Source organism: Sparus aurata, chromosome 4 (genome assembly GCF_900880675.1).
Source record: "Sparus aurata chromosome 4, fSpaAur1.1, whole genome shotgun sequence".
NCBI lineage: Eukaryota > Metazoa > Chordata > Actinopteri > Spariformes > Sparidae > Sparus > Sparus aurata.
In genome coordinates, this window is record NC_044190.1 from 30,383,460 (window position 1) to 30,401,122 (window position 17,663).

At 41.5% G+C, this 17,663-nt stretch overlaps 1 protein-coding gene across 3 annotated transcripts in view; it reads right to left on the reverse strand.

Moving 5' to 3' along the window:
* The window catches only part of kif26ba (kinesin family member 26Ba), an 88,497-nt gene that overhangs the window by 31,939 nt on the left and 38,895 nt on the right, over positions 1-17,663 (reverse strand). For all 3 annotated transcript variants that reach the window (XM_030413910.1, XM_030413911.1, XM_030413909.1), the window contains exons 4-5: positions 16,150-16,340; positions 7,631-7,838 (exon numbers count right to left, since the gene is read on the reverse strand). In XM_030413910.1, coding sequence (XP_030269770.1) covers positions 7,631-7,838; positions 16,150-16,340 — 399 coding nt within the window. The remainder of the gene's footprint in view (positions 1-7,630; positions 7,839-16,149; positions 16,341-17,663) is intronic.

The following is a 17,663-nucleotide window of genomic DNA, read 5'->3' on the forward strand; positions in this document are numbered from 1 at the left end:
CCAGCTCAGCTCACAGTGTCGTAAGATCCATGTCGGCTGCTCTCAGCTGGGAGCACTGCAGAGACCTTCCAACTGTGAGGTTTGAATTTGTGTGTAGCTTGAAGAGGATGAGTCACTATATTACCTTATAGAATTATTCTTTATACCAGAAATAACATAAGCATTGTACTTTGAGGTAACAAATGGCTGAATCTGCAGTTTGACACCAGTAAGGTAAATTTTCTCTCTGCTAATTTAAGATCTGATTTTAAGGGGCGGGCCTACGAGTTTGCAAGCCAATGTGTGATGTGAAAACTTGAAGCCTCCAGTCAAAATGGACGTAGTTAAACATGGATGAGAAGCATATTTGCATAAATGTTGATTACACATAAGATTTCTTCACGAGGGAGAATCAGCAGACATGATTTGAAGGAATTTAACAAGACAAAAGTGCTTTTATTTTGGAAAAACCAAACCAGACACACATTTATCTCAAAGTTCAGTGATTTATATACTTCTTAAAAATATGTCTTGTGGGAATCTTTAAAGGCTATTATTTTCAGTTTCATAAAAGTACCAATGCCCGATAAAGCTCATTCCTTTTTACTACAGGCTTCAATTGTTGAGCCAAACCATGGTTCAAAACACTTACAAATAATATGTCGCACTGTTGCTTCTTTTATCATTTTATGTTATTATTTATTTTGAGCCAATTCCATATACACCCTTTTATATAAACTCATCATTTTCTGCACCAAATGTGTATTTATATTGTTTGTTTTTTCTAATGTGCAACGCGACGCCTGCCTTCTGAATCCAAAACGACGTCCTTGCAGTCATTTGATTTAGTGACTGAGAGAATAACTTCTTGCAAATTGATTTAAATTACATGGCTCACATATCTATTGCCAAATCACTTAATTCAAGTCCTGTAAATGTAATTTATATAGTCACAAATCACATATTAACGTCAGAAGGCTCCACAATTTGATCATTTCAAGCAGCATAAGTCTACAGACTCACACGGCAAAGAAAACACCCACGCAAACACAACACTGTAGGGAAGAGCTGTGTGTGTGTGTGTGTGTGTTTGTGTGTATGTGTGTGTGTGTGTGTGTGTGTTTGTCATGCTCCAGCCCTGACAATGCTGACAGCATTAATATTTCAGCTACAAGGTGGAACAAAGTGGCTACTGGATTCCCATAACGGACTCGCTCACTCATTTAGATACAAGACACACAGACACCCTGATAGGCATGAAAACACACAAATGCCCGTGGAAAATACACTCGCACATGCTCACTCATGACACAGACACACACACAGCTTGTGGCCTGAGAGGGATCGTAGCTGCTATTAAAAATTGATTAGCTGTCATGGTATCATTTTCCCCCCAAGGTCAAGTCGCAATCTGTGAGTGTGCATGAATGTGTGTGTGCGACATGCTGGCTGCAGATGAAGCTGAGATGAAAGAGGTAGAAAAAAAACTCCCACAGTCCTTCATTGTCATTCAGATATGGAGACGAGCAGAGAGGGAAGGGATGAAGGGATGGAAGGGCAGAGGACGAGACTTATCCATAGACTAGATAAGAGATATAGTGAAGATAGAGGAGGAAATAGTAGATAAAGCTCCCCATATGAGCTTTCACAACATTTTAAGTAATATTTCTGATCCATCTTCAGATGTTAAACTGTATGTAGATCAGTTATGATACAGAACTGTTGGTGCAGCTTAAGGAAGACAATGTAAGCGCTGGGGCAACTGTGACATGGCTCATGCAGCAGCTCTGTGAGGCTGTGCTTTATCTGCGGACTTGATGTTGATGTTAGCATGCTAACTACCCACAATCATAATGGTTTCAATCCCGGGTGGACTCAATAGTGCTGAATCATGTTTAAAGAAAACGCTTCAAACGTGCTATCTTGGATGACCTTTTAGTGGAGAAAACACAATAAAGTGCCCCCTCGGGTGTCTCTCCAGTGGGGAAAATGAGATAAAGTGACTTCTCCATTAGAGAAAAGGTGAAAACGTGACTTGAGAAAGAAACCAACAAGATCTATCTAATTTCTGTATTATTAAGTATAAAACCAAAAAAAAGCTGCCCTTCAGGCCTCCTTCCAATGCAACAAGACCAAATAACATGAATGTACACTGCTGTGCAACAGCCACAGATGCATGTTTTTCATTATTTTTGTCAGAGCATTTAATCTATGTTTTTTTTCTGTAAGGATGTTAAGAAATTCTATATTATATAACAAAACATGCTTCGGAAATGAATTACCAACCGTAGCTTTAACAAGCTAATTTGTAGCAGGTAGGCTAATATTTACCATGTTCAACATCTTAGTTTAGTGGGTTTAGATGCCAATTTTTGTTAAATAGCACAAAATTCAAAGTCTGACTGAGACTGATTTGGGGTTTCAGTACTTTTTGCAGTTATTTAGTCATAAACCAAAGTCCTGGATCACCTGAAATATTCCTGATGATGTAGTAAAAATCAAGATATTGATTTTAATCAATCTATTACATTTATTTGTAGGGAGCACATATGTATCTCTCAAACTGTATTGGACCAATTAAGAAGTTGAACTAATCATGGTGCAAGATGAATTAAGGGATCACCAGAGTTACTACAGGTAATCCTGGTGGAAACATAAATGCCTGAGCAAACTTTCATGACAGTCCATGCAGTAGATGTTGAGTTGCTGGGTTTTGAGACTGAGATTCAGTCTGGAGTGTGTAGTGGTAGACTGACAGGCAGTGTACACAGATAAGGAGGGAAAATCATAATTCCATAATTTAGCTGTCATACAATTATTAGTCAACTGCTGCTGAATGACACTCACTAATATCTCTTTCGTGAGGTCCATAGCTTATAAAACCAATTTCGGACCCAATCATTTTAAATGCATGAAATAAATCAGAAAATAAGCTGTCTTATTAAGATATGACAATCTGTTTTATTCAGATCCTCGGTATTTGGCATATCTTTAGTTTTCATCAGAGATCAAGTCTGATGTGACTGTGTCACTCTGCAGTTGGTTTTCTAAGTGATAATACATACACAGCTTGATTTCCTCGACTGATACGCATCTCCCCCTGCAGTCAGGGGTCTGAATGGAGGCTCCCAGCTGGCTGATTTGATTAAAGTGAGACGGAGCTTACCACCAACATGTACAGAAGCCCTTCTATAGAAATAACAGAGGGGAGTTTGAGGTACAGACGCCAGTCAGACAGATTCATTGAGGGATCCTATTTAATTTGACATCCCTAGATGGAAGGAGGCTGAGCTCCCTCTCCCTCTCTCTTTCTCTGTGCAACACTCATGCAAACACACAACACACACACACACACACAGGACATCTGACCTGTGCAGGTTGATTTCCCCTGGCTTTAGCTGTGATGTCTCAATCTGTTTTGTGCCATATTAACATCGGGGAGAACACTAACCCCCCATCACTCTGGCAGACAAGCCTGTGTATTCTGCAGGATGTAATGTATCGTACACACTTCCACCGGGGGCTTTGCTGCTTCCTTGACATCCTTCATTGTAGACCATAATCCCATGAATTTGTGAGCATGCAATTCTGTGTGCACGTGTGTGTGAGTGTGAAAGTGTGCAAATGCCATTCCAGCATGGGGCCGACCCCCACTGCAGGTGACATTTTTACTGGAGAAATGTCACCACAGCCATTTTCTTTCCATATGTTTGCGTGAGTGAGTGAGTGTGTGTGTGTGTGTGTGTGTGTGTGTGCGTGTGTGTAGGGTGTGAGTGTGTGTTTGATTAGGTCTTGGCAAGCCTCAATTGATTTCACAGGAGAGGCTGGTTATGTTCCAAATACCAGAATATCTTGCTGCACTGTTACCGTGTATTCTCTCTTTCCCTCCTTCCCATAAAGGCAATGACCACTAATTAGAGAACATGTTGGAGAGACTAATTAAACGGTGAAATGAAAAATTGGCATTCAGAATTCATGAAGTTAAAGCCAGGCGACAGTAAGCTTGGTTACCTTGGCATAAAGACTGGAAACGAGAAACAGGCTGGTATGGTTTCGTCCAAGGTTAGCAAACTCCCAAAGTTCACTAAGTTAACACTTCATATCACGTTTGTTGAATCCACATGAAAAATTTGGTTTGGTTTAACAGATGGTTATGTTTTAGCCATCTTTTAAACCAAATGTCAACCCACTGTGATGTCACCCTTTAGTTTGTGTGCTACTGTTCTGAATGAAGCCTCCAGTTTGGCTTTACAGCCCTCGCCATCTTGTTTCTTTGGACCCAGAAATTACCATATTTGGATCAGAGAGTTGACCTGGTAAAGTCATGCATTGCTATACCTCTATCCTGATTGGACCTGACCAAGGGCTCAAGGACACACTGTGGTAGCAACTTGTCAAATACAAGATATTCAGGCACTAAAGCATACTTTGCTTTTCCATCTGTTTTACTCTAAGCGGGACCATAATTTATCAAATAGACATCGAGCTGTATTAAGGAGGATTTGAACAGTTGGGACCATACACTCATTTGGAAACTACTTACTGAGGTAATAAATCAAGTGAGATGTAGGGTCATTTTCTCATAAGCTCACATACAATAGGACTTCTCTGTGAAACCAGAGGAGTCGCCCCCTGACTTCACTTTTCAGACCCTGCAGCTCTGTACCTGTTTTACAGTCAAATTATTTAACGGACAGACATGAGAAAGTATTGATCTATGAACTTGTGGCAAGAAAGTGAATGCACATTTCTATGGCGGTAAAACTATTACTTTAACAATTAAATAAAAGATATATGTGTCCATTTGACACAGTGGAACTCGGGATGGGCAGCCTGCCAGCAGGGCTACAAGACGTTATGTTCTGTACAATCTGTACGGAGCTAAAAAAGACTGGACACCTTCATCAAAGGTCCCCCATAACACAGATCACACCAGGATGATTACTGTGACAGGTCCACATTGCTGTGAAAAGAGAGTTGTCTGACAGTTGTAATGAAAGAGTAGGAGCAGCAGGCATTTGTACACAGCCAGGCGGGCCAGACAGGCTAATCACTTCCTTCACAAGATCACACAAGATCATAGTGAGATGAAACAGAAGCCAGATTGCTCTAATGAGACAGACGGGCCATGTGAAGAAGATGCCTGTGTATGTGGTTTATAATGTGAGCTGTATATGTGTAGGGGGGTTATAATCTAGGTATTTTCTGGCTGTTGGTTGTGTGAGTGCGCTTGTAAATACGTGAGTGTGAATCAGTCTCCCTGACAACTGAGGGGACATCTGTCACCTCCATATGGAGGGAGACGGAGATAGAGGCTCAGAGGAGGGACTCAAACACAACACAAAAACTAGTCAGTTGCACAAAACGACAAATAAAATATGAAACCCAACAATGTGATACATGAACTTTTAAAATAGCAGTACCTAAAGTGAATAGGTATAGTCACAGTTCTGTGCATGATGGTTGCTTTGTCTTTGCAGCTTTAACCGTTGATTTCCTATAAATATTCCTCTAAATAACTTCATGTCGCCTGAGATAAGCTTTGTTTAACAGCAGGGAAGGAAGAGTTACAAAAAAAGAGTTGTAAAGAGTAGTACATTTTTATGGAGTATTGGAGTATTTTCTCAGTTTTTTTTTTTTCTTACCAAAAGTTTGGAGTGAGTAACATTACTATATCTCAGTGAGTGGGTGGGTTAAGGCCCTTAACTAGTCCGACACTGGGGCATTTTCAGGGCCGACAACCAGCATTTGTCAGCTGCTTTTCGGCTGATTGAAAATGTAGCATCGTTGGCAGCTCATTGGCAAGAAAATTCACTATGATTGGCTGTTCAGGTAAGCTGATCAATGAACAAAAAGCCCCTTGAGCCCCCTCTTAAGCTGTAATTTCCATGATTTCACCAATTTAGCGTGGTTTCTCCTCATTCAGTATTTCGCCTCTTCATCACTGCCATTGATTTTTGTTCATTTGCAACCTTTATCAGACACATTCTCAATTAGAAGTAGCTATATTAGCAATAGTGGTGTCAAAGAATGCTGCTTTATCATGACAACAGTTTGTATATCGGCAAAGAGGTATTTCCTCTCACGCAGGTGAAGAACGAAAGAGCTCGCTGGCCACCGGCTGTAGTCTTTGTGCTGTGTTCAAGTGCAGCCCTTTGGCCGAGGCACAGGAGACATGAGATGACACCTTGCCCCTCCACACAGCTTGTTCTTGATGTCAGATTGGTGTATCTAATATAGATGTCACACAACATACACAAATACATTTTCACACATATTTGTAACTACACAGTGACGGAGAGTGCATGTCATGAGATGCAGGTTTTCTGGTTGATTTCAGCCTTTGTTGCATGTCTTGCCCCTCTCACTCCCACCCCCATTTTCTGTCTGCCTCTTCACTATCGGCTGTCCAATAAAGGCGAAAAGGAAAAAAAAGACAACATAATATCATCACACACGCATGGACACGGACATGAACACACAGACACAGTATGCACACCTTTGTGCACAAAGACACAACAGGACGTGTGGGGTCCCTTCCCCTCTCTGTGTTCGGTAATGGACAGTGCTGTCTGATGTCTGTTTGATTTTGTCCTCCATAGTCATTCATTTTCTATCAGTGTGGACACACACACACACACACACACACGCGCGCACACACACACACACACACAGGGAGAGAGAGAGAGAGAGAGTCAGTGAGCCTCTCACTCAAACTGTGGAGGAGGGGGCACTAAAAACTCATTACATGGACGATCAATATTGCACACACTTGAGAAGCATGAGCCCCCCCTCTGCATCCACAACACACACACACACGTTTCACCAACGGTGACAGATGACTTTTGTCAGCCTGAGATGTGTTACCGTGGTAACCATTAGGCTGCATTCCGATATGGTGCAGCAGGGGTGACACACACACACCCACATACCAGTGCACACATTCAGATAAACTGGTGAAGGTCATGAGAACAGACCACAGCTAAATATTTTAGTATTTTTTTTGCGCACAAAAACAATTGAGTTTAAAATATAAATCAGTTCTGTCTATATATATTTCAAATAAAATATAACACAGGCCACAAAATTGATCTGTACTGCAATCAAGTCACAAAAATGAAACAAAAACCTCAGTGCACTAATGACAAATTGTAATTGACTTAATGACTTAATTTAATTCATAGTACTACTATTCATAGTCATAGTAGTAATTCAGGTGTTATGATAGTTTGTCTTTACGCATGTGCTTAAATCAAGAAGAGGAAGTTGAGTAAGAGATAATATATGAAATAAACTTTTGAACATACAAAATGTGTCAACTGAGCTGAGACGTTTGCTGAACACTGGTAAAATTCGATAAATCGCAAACAATCTGCCAGATCAACTTCCAGCCAATGGAAAAACAACAGAAATTCACTCTGTTGAGACAAAACAAAGCAACGAGTGAGGCACCACAACCAGGCATCCAGCTACTAAACTGAGACATCAAGATGAATGAATATCCAAAATAGTTGGAGGTTAATCTACGTTGCTCAAGCGAGCACATTACTCTGTGGACTGTGGCCAGTCTATTTGCATGAATCAGAAAACTCTTTAGGTAGAGTTTGTGGAATTGGACCCTACAGCCAAATAGAAGACATCCTCTCTTTACCTTTCCAAGCCCAGGGGTGTCTTTGATTTTGTTGGCTGCACGGAGAAGGCAGGGTGGAGCCGGGGGAGGGGCCATCAACAGGGCGGAGCTGAAATTGGTGGGGAACAGAGGCGGGTCGCATGACGGCGATGATGATGTCACTGGGGCTGTGACTGCGGCAGTTTTCTGCTTCTTCTTCTTAGACGCTAAGTTCAACTTTTGTGCAGCTCTGAGAGAGAAAAGTCAGGAGAAACAAGAGAGGACAAGGAACAAATTCATATGTTAAAACTACTGTATATACTTTATTTCATCCCTGTTAGAAAACATCATAAACACTGAATAGTTTAAAGGAGATGAAGAAGGACAGGAAGGATTGGTGGCACATGTGCATGCACACATGGGACTATAATTATAGTTGTAGTTAGCCACAGTACAACCATGGCAAATATGCTAATTGCAGAATAGAACTCGATTACACACCCCTCAACACACACACGCAGACACTGCTGTTTACACATGTAGCAACATCTGGATGGGGAGTGGTTCATTTGCTTTCTTGCTGCACAATTCCCTGAAGCTTTCGGCTGAAAAGGAGCCACCAGATTTTATATTTATTTATACTCCGTCTCCTCTGCACTCAGATTCTCTTCACTCGTTCTCTCCTTTTAACTTCAACGTTTCTAAATCTCACTCCTTTCTCCCTCTGTTCTCGTCGCGCTCTCCTTTCTCACTCCGACACAGCAGGTTGTTCCTGTCTGCCTCTCACTGCACAACGCTACTTCACATAATTTCTTAAGTGTCAAACTTTTTCTCCTCCCTTTTCTAACTCCTTCTCTTTGTTCCCCAGCAGAAATACCGCATATCCAAATAAACAGGCTGAACTCCTGCCGCAGCTGACACGAAAGTAATTTATAGCAAAGAGGAGACAGTCAGGACCAAACCGGTGGCGGAAAGTGGAACTTTTACTTGAATATTGGCCCTTAATACAACTTTATAGTTATACTCGCCTTCACTTTAGAGGCAAATGTCATACGTTTTAGTCCACTACATTTATCCGACAATATTACTTTTCAGATGAAGACTTTTACATTAAAAGACATCCAAGTTCATAAAATACTATGCATTATTTAACATTACACTACCGGTTCCCCGGTGTTTAAGGGCTTGTGACCCTTTATAAAGAAGGAGTGTCTAGTCAGGGCCCTTATGTCATATTTTAGTTCCACAAAAAGAGACATTTCATCTCTAAACTTTAGATTTTAATAGTTGTTAAAGGCGAGAAGAGGTAAAATTCTCCATTTTAAAATTTTTTATTTGTGTACAAGAACTTTCTTCGCTCTCCTCAATTAGTCCTCTCACAACCCTCACATTACTCGAGTCTTGTGACACTTCAGAGAGGCCCGACCCCTCGACTAAACTAAACTGTATATAAGGTGGCTCCACCTTGAGGTCCAACAACAATAAAATGGTGCAAATATGTAGATGCAACAGTATTATAGATGCAATATGTAAGAATTCTAGTTGGAAACATTCAAACGAAACCTCTCAACAGAATGTGAAGAAATTACAGTTTTGACGTTATGATGTCTATGTATTATGTTACAGAAACATCTATTGAGGTTAGCATGCTAACCAGCTAGCCCCTTCCTGTCCCGGTCCACAGCACCAGTGCCCTGTTCTTCTAGTATAATTTCGACAGGTGGCCTATTCTTGAATATTGCATGTTTAACAAGTACTTTTGATACTTTTATGTAAATTTTGCCAACAAAACATCTGTACATTTATATATGTAGAGTTTTAAATGCGCAAGTATTTTTACATTCTGTATAGGTGTGTATGGTCTGAGTACCACCGCTGCCAAGGGCTATAATTTACCTTGTCTGTCATGGTAAAACTGAAGTGTTTTGTCTACATGATTTTAGCCCACTCAAATGTAGGTTTGCTATCTTATTGTGGGCTTTCTTGTGTTATCATTGATCACCACTTGTGACCATCAACCTGTCTGTCAGGTAGAAAGCCATTTATGCTTGGTAACAGAGCCTGACAAAAAATCCAATGACAGGCTGCGTAGTTTATCATATATACATAACAAATTATGCAGATGTATAGGTAATAATGCATTATTTTAATTCTAATAAAAGGTCAATAGAATACACACTGACCATGGCTGAGCAGAAAGACAGAGAGAGGTTAAGAGCAATCTTAGGGGAAACCCAGAGACAGTAAATCTGCAGACAGTAATTCACCCCCAGTAAGGACATTTATTGTCATTGGTACAAAATATTCGCATGTGTCGGTGTGATTCCCTCTCTGGGATTTATGCAACCGCAATTCAAACCAGCAGATTCCCTGACAATCTGAGTTACGCGCGGCAGCAGCATTAACAATACGATGAAATAAAAGAGCTCTAAAACGGCTCCGGCAGGGATTCCTGGTCTGCTCCGCTTTAATCTATCCTCACATATATTTCTATGATTTTAAAAGAGAAAGAGAAAAGACCTTGCGCCCTGACACGCTCTCTGTCAAAGAGCCATATTCTCACACCATTGGCTTTCAATTAACTGCAGCAGGTTACAGAAATGAGAGTGAGGATAGGTGGGGGGTGGGGTGAAAGAGAGAGAAATAGAGGAGAGGGAGGGACAGTGAGAAAGGAGGGAGGGGAGGCGAGAGAGATGTGGATTCAGTGACCCATAGAACGACGAAGCGATTCACCGTTTGACTGGCTCTCCCTGGAGATTTGTGCGTGAATCTGTGTGTGTAGGGTGCGTGTGTGTGTGTGTGTGTGTGTGTGTGAGTGTATACTGTATGAAACATAGAAAATCACTAATTGGTTTTTCACTGTGTTCGAGCTGAGCCTACCTTCTTATTGCAGCACAGTCCATCAAAAGTACAGGTTAAACGTATCATCAAAATAATAATAATGGTATGATTCATGACTGTGGGTGGATTTTTACAAATAGGGACGATATGTGAATTAAAATCTGCAAATTGGTTTCTATGTAACAATGGAAACAACAGGCTGCTGCAGTGATGATTCTTGAACAGTGTGACGTGGCTGTGATGGATTCACAAGCAGCGACTCTCTTGCTGGAGATTCCTACTTGCTCCCCGGGGCAAAAACATGTATTATTTATTTGTGTGTGTTATTGTTTTGAAAATGCATCCTTCTTTTTCCTGTGTATGCATTCCTACTATTACCCTCTTCTTATGCTCGCTCACTCTGCCCGGTTTAATCTATGGCACAACTCAAGCATGGCAGACACACACAAAAACACACACAAAAACACACACACACACACACACGCCACCTAATTGGTAGCGTTTAATGACAAGTGGCCTGGGATTTGGCCAAGTGGATCTATTCCAATCTAACCCTAAAGTGAAGGACACTTGTTTGCCATCCATCTCCTCTATCCCACCATCCATCAGCTCTTCATCTGCCTCCACTGTGCTTTTATTTGCCTTCCACCCCTTCATTCCTCTCCTATTCTCTCCATTTTAAATCCCCCCTCTACAATCATCCCTTAGTCTTTCCCTATATTTATCCCTGTCTGCCTCGTTATTTTTATCCCTTCATCCATCCTTCCCCCTCTTCATATATCCACCCATCCATCCCTCCAGCCTTCCTTACATGTATTGATTCCTCCATCCATCCGTGCTTCTCTTCCCCCTCGGTCCCTCGATGTGTCTCTCTCTTGTTAAAAAGCAGCACGGGTCATAAAATAGTCCAGCAACTCACATGCTGATGCTTTGTTTTTCCTCTTCCCTCCACACGACGACACTTTCACCTGCGCAGGCTGGACTCACTTTGAAACACACAGAGCTGATTTATGACTGGTGTCTCTGGTCTGTGTTGTTGGCCCACTAGCTAATTACATTCTATTTAACAGGCTATCAGTGGAGGGAGATATAGGCCGAGACTGAGAGTGATGGTGTGTGTTTGTGTGAGTGAGTGAGTGTGTGTTGGGGGGGTCAGTAAGACTGCCATGGAGCACTGGCTTAACTGACACTATCTGATCGGCATGTACACATCGACTCCAATTTAGACACTTCCTGCTCCTTATTAAGACCCCATCTAACATGCTGCTCTGCAATAGGGCACACTAGCCTGAACTATGAAATATTCATACATGGCTGTGCTCGACATGGAGTCAAGATGGCCACATGATACTTCCTGCTCATGTGTATTAAAACATAGATATCACATGCTGCTCTGTGCTGACTGAGATTAAAATATAGAATGGCTAGAGCAAGGGCTATACGATATGTTGGTGTTGTTCCTTTCCTGAAGCGTGTTGAAGAGGTTCTTGTGCTTAAAAGGTCTTAGGTGTTAAAAATCCCAAAGTCAACGCCACTGAGGGCTGCTTTCACACCGAAAACACTGCTAATAAAGTGCTTTTAAACACCTCGTTAGTAGTCCTGGCTTTAAGTCTATGACTTTGACATCACCATGTCACACATTTGCATAATATATGCCTGTATTAACAGTTGATTGATACTAACTAGAAGCTAAAAACATGACAGAGCTGACCACTGATACGATGAGCAGTGCTGGCTCAGGTGTGCGAGAGCTGACCAATCAGAGCGGACTGGGTATTGGGGGGGGGGCTTAAAGAGACAGGAGCTAAATCATTGATTCACACAGAGAGGAAATATCCTGCTGCACTGGAGAGTCTGAGAAAACCGATGTGTTGTTTGAGCACCAAAACATGTAAACCTATTGTTGTAGTAACTAAAATTAACGTTGTTTCGTCACACATTTTACCTTTCAAAAAAAAAAAACTGCAGCTCTGCAGCACTAGATGTAAAAGTCCCAGTAACTCAAAAACAGTTGGGCAGCAAATATGCTTCTTCTTCTCTGTCAAAATAAAAGACAACCACTTTCAAAAACTATTAAAGGACACATGAGCAAAGAAAAAACAGGAGAAATCCTGATGTGATCAGGCAGCTGATGTGGTAATTTGTTTACCATCAGCCATCAGTCAACCATTATGATTGCTGCCTAATTAGTGGCTGATTATCATTTGATGGACTATTTCTTTTAAAGGAAAGAAGAAGAGAAGCAGCAAGAGGTAAACAGAGCCAGAGAAAGAGGCGGCATTCTCCCTGTCTCACTTCCATGCTCTATCCAAAATAACAACGCCTTCCCAATTCACTGAAATCACTTGGGACCTATTCATTTACTCTGCTGCACACACACACATACACACACACAATGCCAAATCCCCAAAGATCCAATCCTCGGAGCATGCAGTAAAAAAAATTCCTTCACTGATAGAAACTCCCTTCCCCCAGTGAAGGAGTGCGTCCACACACACAGGCTCATACACACCCACACCCCGGCATGTACAGCATGTCTCTATCCTCTACCCTAAATCCCCAGAGGGCCACTGCAGCACGGGGAAGATCGAGCGCTACTGTGCCAGTGTGACATATTCACAGACAGATCTGTACTAATGAAAGATATTACTCTCCTGCACATTAGTGGAGGTAAAGCAAAGGTCAGTGTGAAGACTTTGTGTGGTGAGAAGAGAGGTATAACAGAACAGAGGGGAAGGAGGAAAGGAGTGGAAGAGTGAAAGAGAAAGCAATTACAGACGAGAGGAGGATGAAGGAACGAGAGCGAGGGGATAGAAAGAGGAAGGGATCAGGTGAGAGGAGAAGTGCTGGACACAGGGATTTTGTTGTGTGCAGACAGTGAGCAAGATGGAGATTTGTGTATGTGTGTGTGTGTGTGTGTGTGTGTGTGTGTGTGTGTGCGTGCGTGTAATAAGAATGTCTGTATGCAGGCCACGTCTGAGACTAAAGACCAAGACAGCCATGGGATTTACCAGCGCTGCATGGCTGCATCCATCGACCATGAACACACACACACACACACACGCATTGCCATTACCGGAGTCAAAAATAAAAGGTGACAGAGTGTACATTGCTAATTAAACTGAAACCCAGCACACACTCCCAAACACACACACGCACAATGACAGAGACAAATTGTGCATGTTAAGTTTTTAGCTGCGAACGAAACAGAACACACTGATTTTAAGGTAAGAATTACACATCGAGCTTCAGTAATTGTACAGCCTGACACAGGAGAGAAAGACTGACAGCTAGACACACACACACACACACACACTCACAAACGTTGAAACACACACACACATGCCTGCACACACATCCACAGACAGTGACACCTGCACCATTAAACCAACCATGCTCTTTCACTTGAAAGGTTAATGCTAATAAATCAGCCTGAAGACAGCTGGCTGTATGTTTGCAGTGTCAACCAGATGTGTGTATGCGTGTGTGTGTGTTTGTGTAAAATGGCCTTGTTACCTGACAGTTCAGGGGGTCAGAGAAAGAAAGCTAAAGACAGAGTGTGTTCATGCACATGTGTTCGTGGGTGCTCCCATATAATTTACGAGTTGCGCCCGGTCACAGGTGCTGTGAGAGACGGACAGCACTGTGTCTGCTGCACTGAAGCACGTCACTCATACATCATACACAGGCAAACACACATTGCATTAGCTGCAGATTTTGAGAACACACGCTCATTCGCAAAAGGCAAGAACGTGCACAACAGGGAGGAGAGAGGGGAGACGTGTGAAAGTCATCCGTATCATTTAAAATGTGATTTAAAGCAGCTCATTAGATACGACATCTCAGCAATACTTCAGACACTGTGACACACTCATAGTCTTGTGTTACCCATGAATAATTTACTCATTCATTTTCAGCCTGCCATGTTTATTCATCAATAATTTACCCGTATTACCCGGGTCTTATTTATGTCGTGTCGCTCTGCATTTCTCTAGATTTGATTACACAGCTCATCGACGACTGCTGACTGGATAGATTTATTGATAAACACAACAAAAGAACACTTATGCGCAATAATATAATAGCGCTCCATTTTCCGACCATCGTCATCTTTCAGCATCTTACAATGCAGTTGTTTGCATGCATGTCCTGTCATTCTTCCTGTTGTATTAGATAACTTCAGAGACTTCAGCGTGACAGTCAGAACTTGGGATGTCTGGCCTAAAACCCAGGATTAACTTAACCCAGAATTAATTAAACCCAGGATTAACTAACCCAAGGATTAACCTTCCACAAATGGACAAGTAAAATGCAGCTATAATCCTTGTTATTACTGAAATTACCATGCTCAACATCCTCTGTAATACTGATTATTCTAGTTCCTATAATGCTGCTAAATCCTAAAAATGCAATCCTAGTGGGATTAAACAAAATGCAGTACCACTGTGTTAATGTCAGTTTTGTATGATTCATTGGCTTTCACATTGTCTATAGATCTCAATTGACTATATGAGTCCTCTTCACATTTGGAATCAACATGTATCCAATCACAAGTGGACAGCTCTAAGCACATATAAACCACGCATACACCCGAAAAATGTACTTTCCACGCATGTTTCCAGATGTGGTGAGAATGTGCGTACAACAAGGCAAGGTAAATAGTTTTTAAGGTGAAATATAATGGTAAAATCAAAAATAGTCAAAATGGCCAATTATACCCTGGACTGCATAAAGTCCCAGTAACACACCCAATCAAAACTCTCTATAATCCAAATTGAAACATATTTCTTGGTCCACATTTAAATTCATTAAGCCATTTATTACCATCTGGTCGTGTGTGTGTTTGTGTGTGATACACCTGATGACACAAAAAGGAAGAAATGTATCTATATACATTGTAAAACTAGGAGAATATAGCTGTTGTTTATTTTTGCAAATAAAAGTTTGTAATTAACCACTTTATTCTTTTAGTGTATGCGGGTTAGGGGGGCCTGGCTTGTCTTGGACACAGGCAAGGGGGGCTTCAAGGAAAAAAGGTTGGGAACCACTGCTTTAGACGGCACTATTTAAGTGCTGTAGCCGTGTGTAATGGCTGTGCCACCTGACACAACGGCTACTTTAATGTTGCTAGAGGGCACTTTAAATGCACAAATTACAATACAGCTAAATTCTCAGGGATCGTACTGATGTTCTGACCCATTATGACCGCTCGTCTTTATCAAGCGGAGAGAGTGCGGGGATCCTCTCTTCTCCAGTAGCTCACACTTTCTCATTGTGTGCAGAGATGCACCTCTTGGCCTCTTGCTTGAATTCAGAGATTGTGTCACTTTCTGCCATTTCACTTACTTCATTTTGTTGCTAAAGCCAGAAATAATACTCTTTCTTCATAGATCTGTTTGATCAACCATTACTTCAAGTTCGCAGTCTATAAAATTGCAGTTCCTGTTCTTTAACTGCTTCTTCGCTTATGACATTTCTCCTCACCGCTTAACTAAATTCTGGGCTTTTATATGAAAACCAGGTAATTGGGGGCATGTTTAGAGTCTTTGTAGTGAATTGTTGGGATGGTCAGGGACAGGGACATGCCTAAAACTTCAGCATGACTCAGATTTATGAGGAAACAGATTTCTACACCTGAATATACACAGAGTTTTATACATTTGGCCCCAGGTATGTACGGCGCGTTCTGAATGCGCAGCTCTTATGGTATTGCACCTTACCTGGCAAAGAAGGAGGCGGCAGCAGAGGTGGTGGTGGTGGGGGGTGCCGTCGTGGTCGCGGCCGGAGTGTGTGAAGGAGAGTTTGTGTGAGACGGTGACGAGTTTGTGTGTGAAGGAGAGTGTGTGTTGTAGCGGTTCAGGGCGGCCTCGGTCAAACCTTCTCTGGAAGCCTCAGAGACCATCTGGGAGATCTGATGAGAGACAGAGAGAGTCAAAATGTTTATTAGTGAATATAAGTGTCATGTTTTCAGCGTGTTGTAGTTTGTTTTTTTAGAGAAACTAAAGAAAGAAAGACTGATGACTTCCATCACTCCTCCTTTTTTTCTCATTTCCACCAGGACAGCTGTTACAGGAGGTTTTTTCTGATGACTTATATTGTGCCAAATGTCCTTCATGACACACACACAGGCACACACCCACACACACACACACACACACACACACACACACACACACACACACACACAGTATGTATGTGTAGCATGTAGTATGCTGCAGTATATCTCTTCCTTTGTCTTTCCCACACCCCTTTGGTTTCCTGCTGAGGAATATGAACCATTAATTTGTGTATTCTGATGGATTTTGGCCTTCAAAATATATTTCTAAAAACTTGTAGCACATTAAAATACTCCCTTTCTGTCTTGATATTTATATTTATTATTTGAAATAAACACAACCTTTGTAAAGGAAATGATTAACAGAACCAAATGTTGTTTTTAATATATGTTACCAATGTAAATTGAGTGTTACAGGATGTTCTGTTAACAGATAACAGAACATGAGAATATGTTCCCTCCAAGTGTGTCTGTGTGTGTGTGTGTGTGTGTGTGTGTGTGTGTGTGTGTGTGTGTGTGTGTGTGTGTGTGTGTGTGTGTGTTTTGGCAGACTGTCAGAAGATAAGCTCTCCAGCGCTCACAGTGAACCAGCAGCAGAATGTTGTCTGGGTCCCTATTAGACAGAAACTAATAAACAAACACACCCTCCTGTCTTCTACTTCACCCTCCTCTTCTCTTCCATCTCACTCTCTCCACCCGTTTATATTATTGCCTCTAACCAATTCAATTTCATCCTCTCCGTCCTTTTGCTCTGCCATCTTAAGCTATTCACATTCGTCCTTTATTATTGGATCATCTTTCCTGGCATTTGTCCTTTATTAGATCGTATGCAGGGTTGAAAGGACAGTGAGGACGGAGAGAGAGAGAGACTTTTGAACTTTAAGAAATAAAAATGACTTTTTCATCAGATTTACTGCAACAACTTTTGCCGTTATTACACAGTTGATAGTGTTGATATGGTAATTTGGAGACAGAAAGAAAGAAAGAAGAAAGAAAGAAAGAAAGAAAGAAAGAAAGAAAGAAAGAAAGAAAGAAAGAAGGTCCCTGGGCGGACTTGAACAATCCAATTATATGGAATGTGCCTTAACCACTGGGTCACTGGATGCCCCCCATCTATCTACATGTGACTGTGTAGGAATCTGACGGCGTAACCACAAATGTAAAATTTGTATGTTTCCA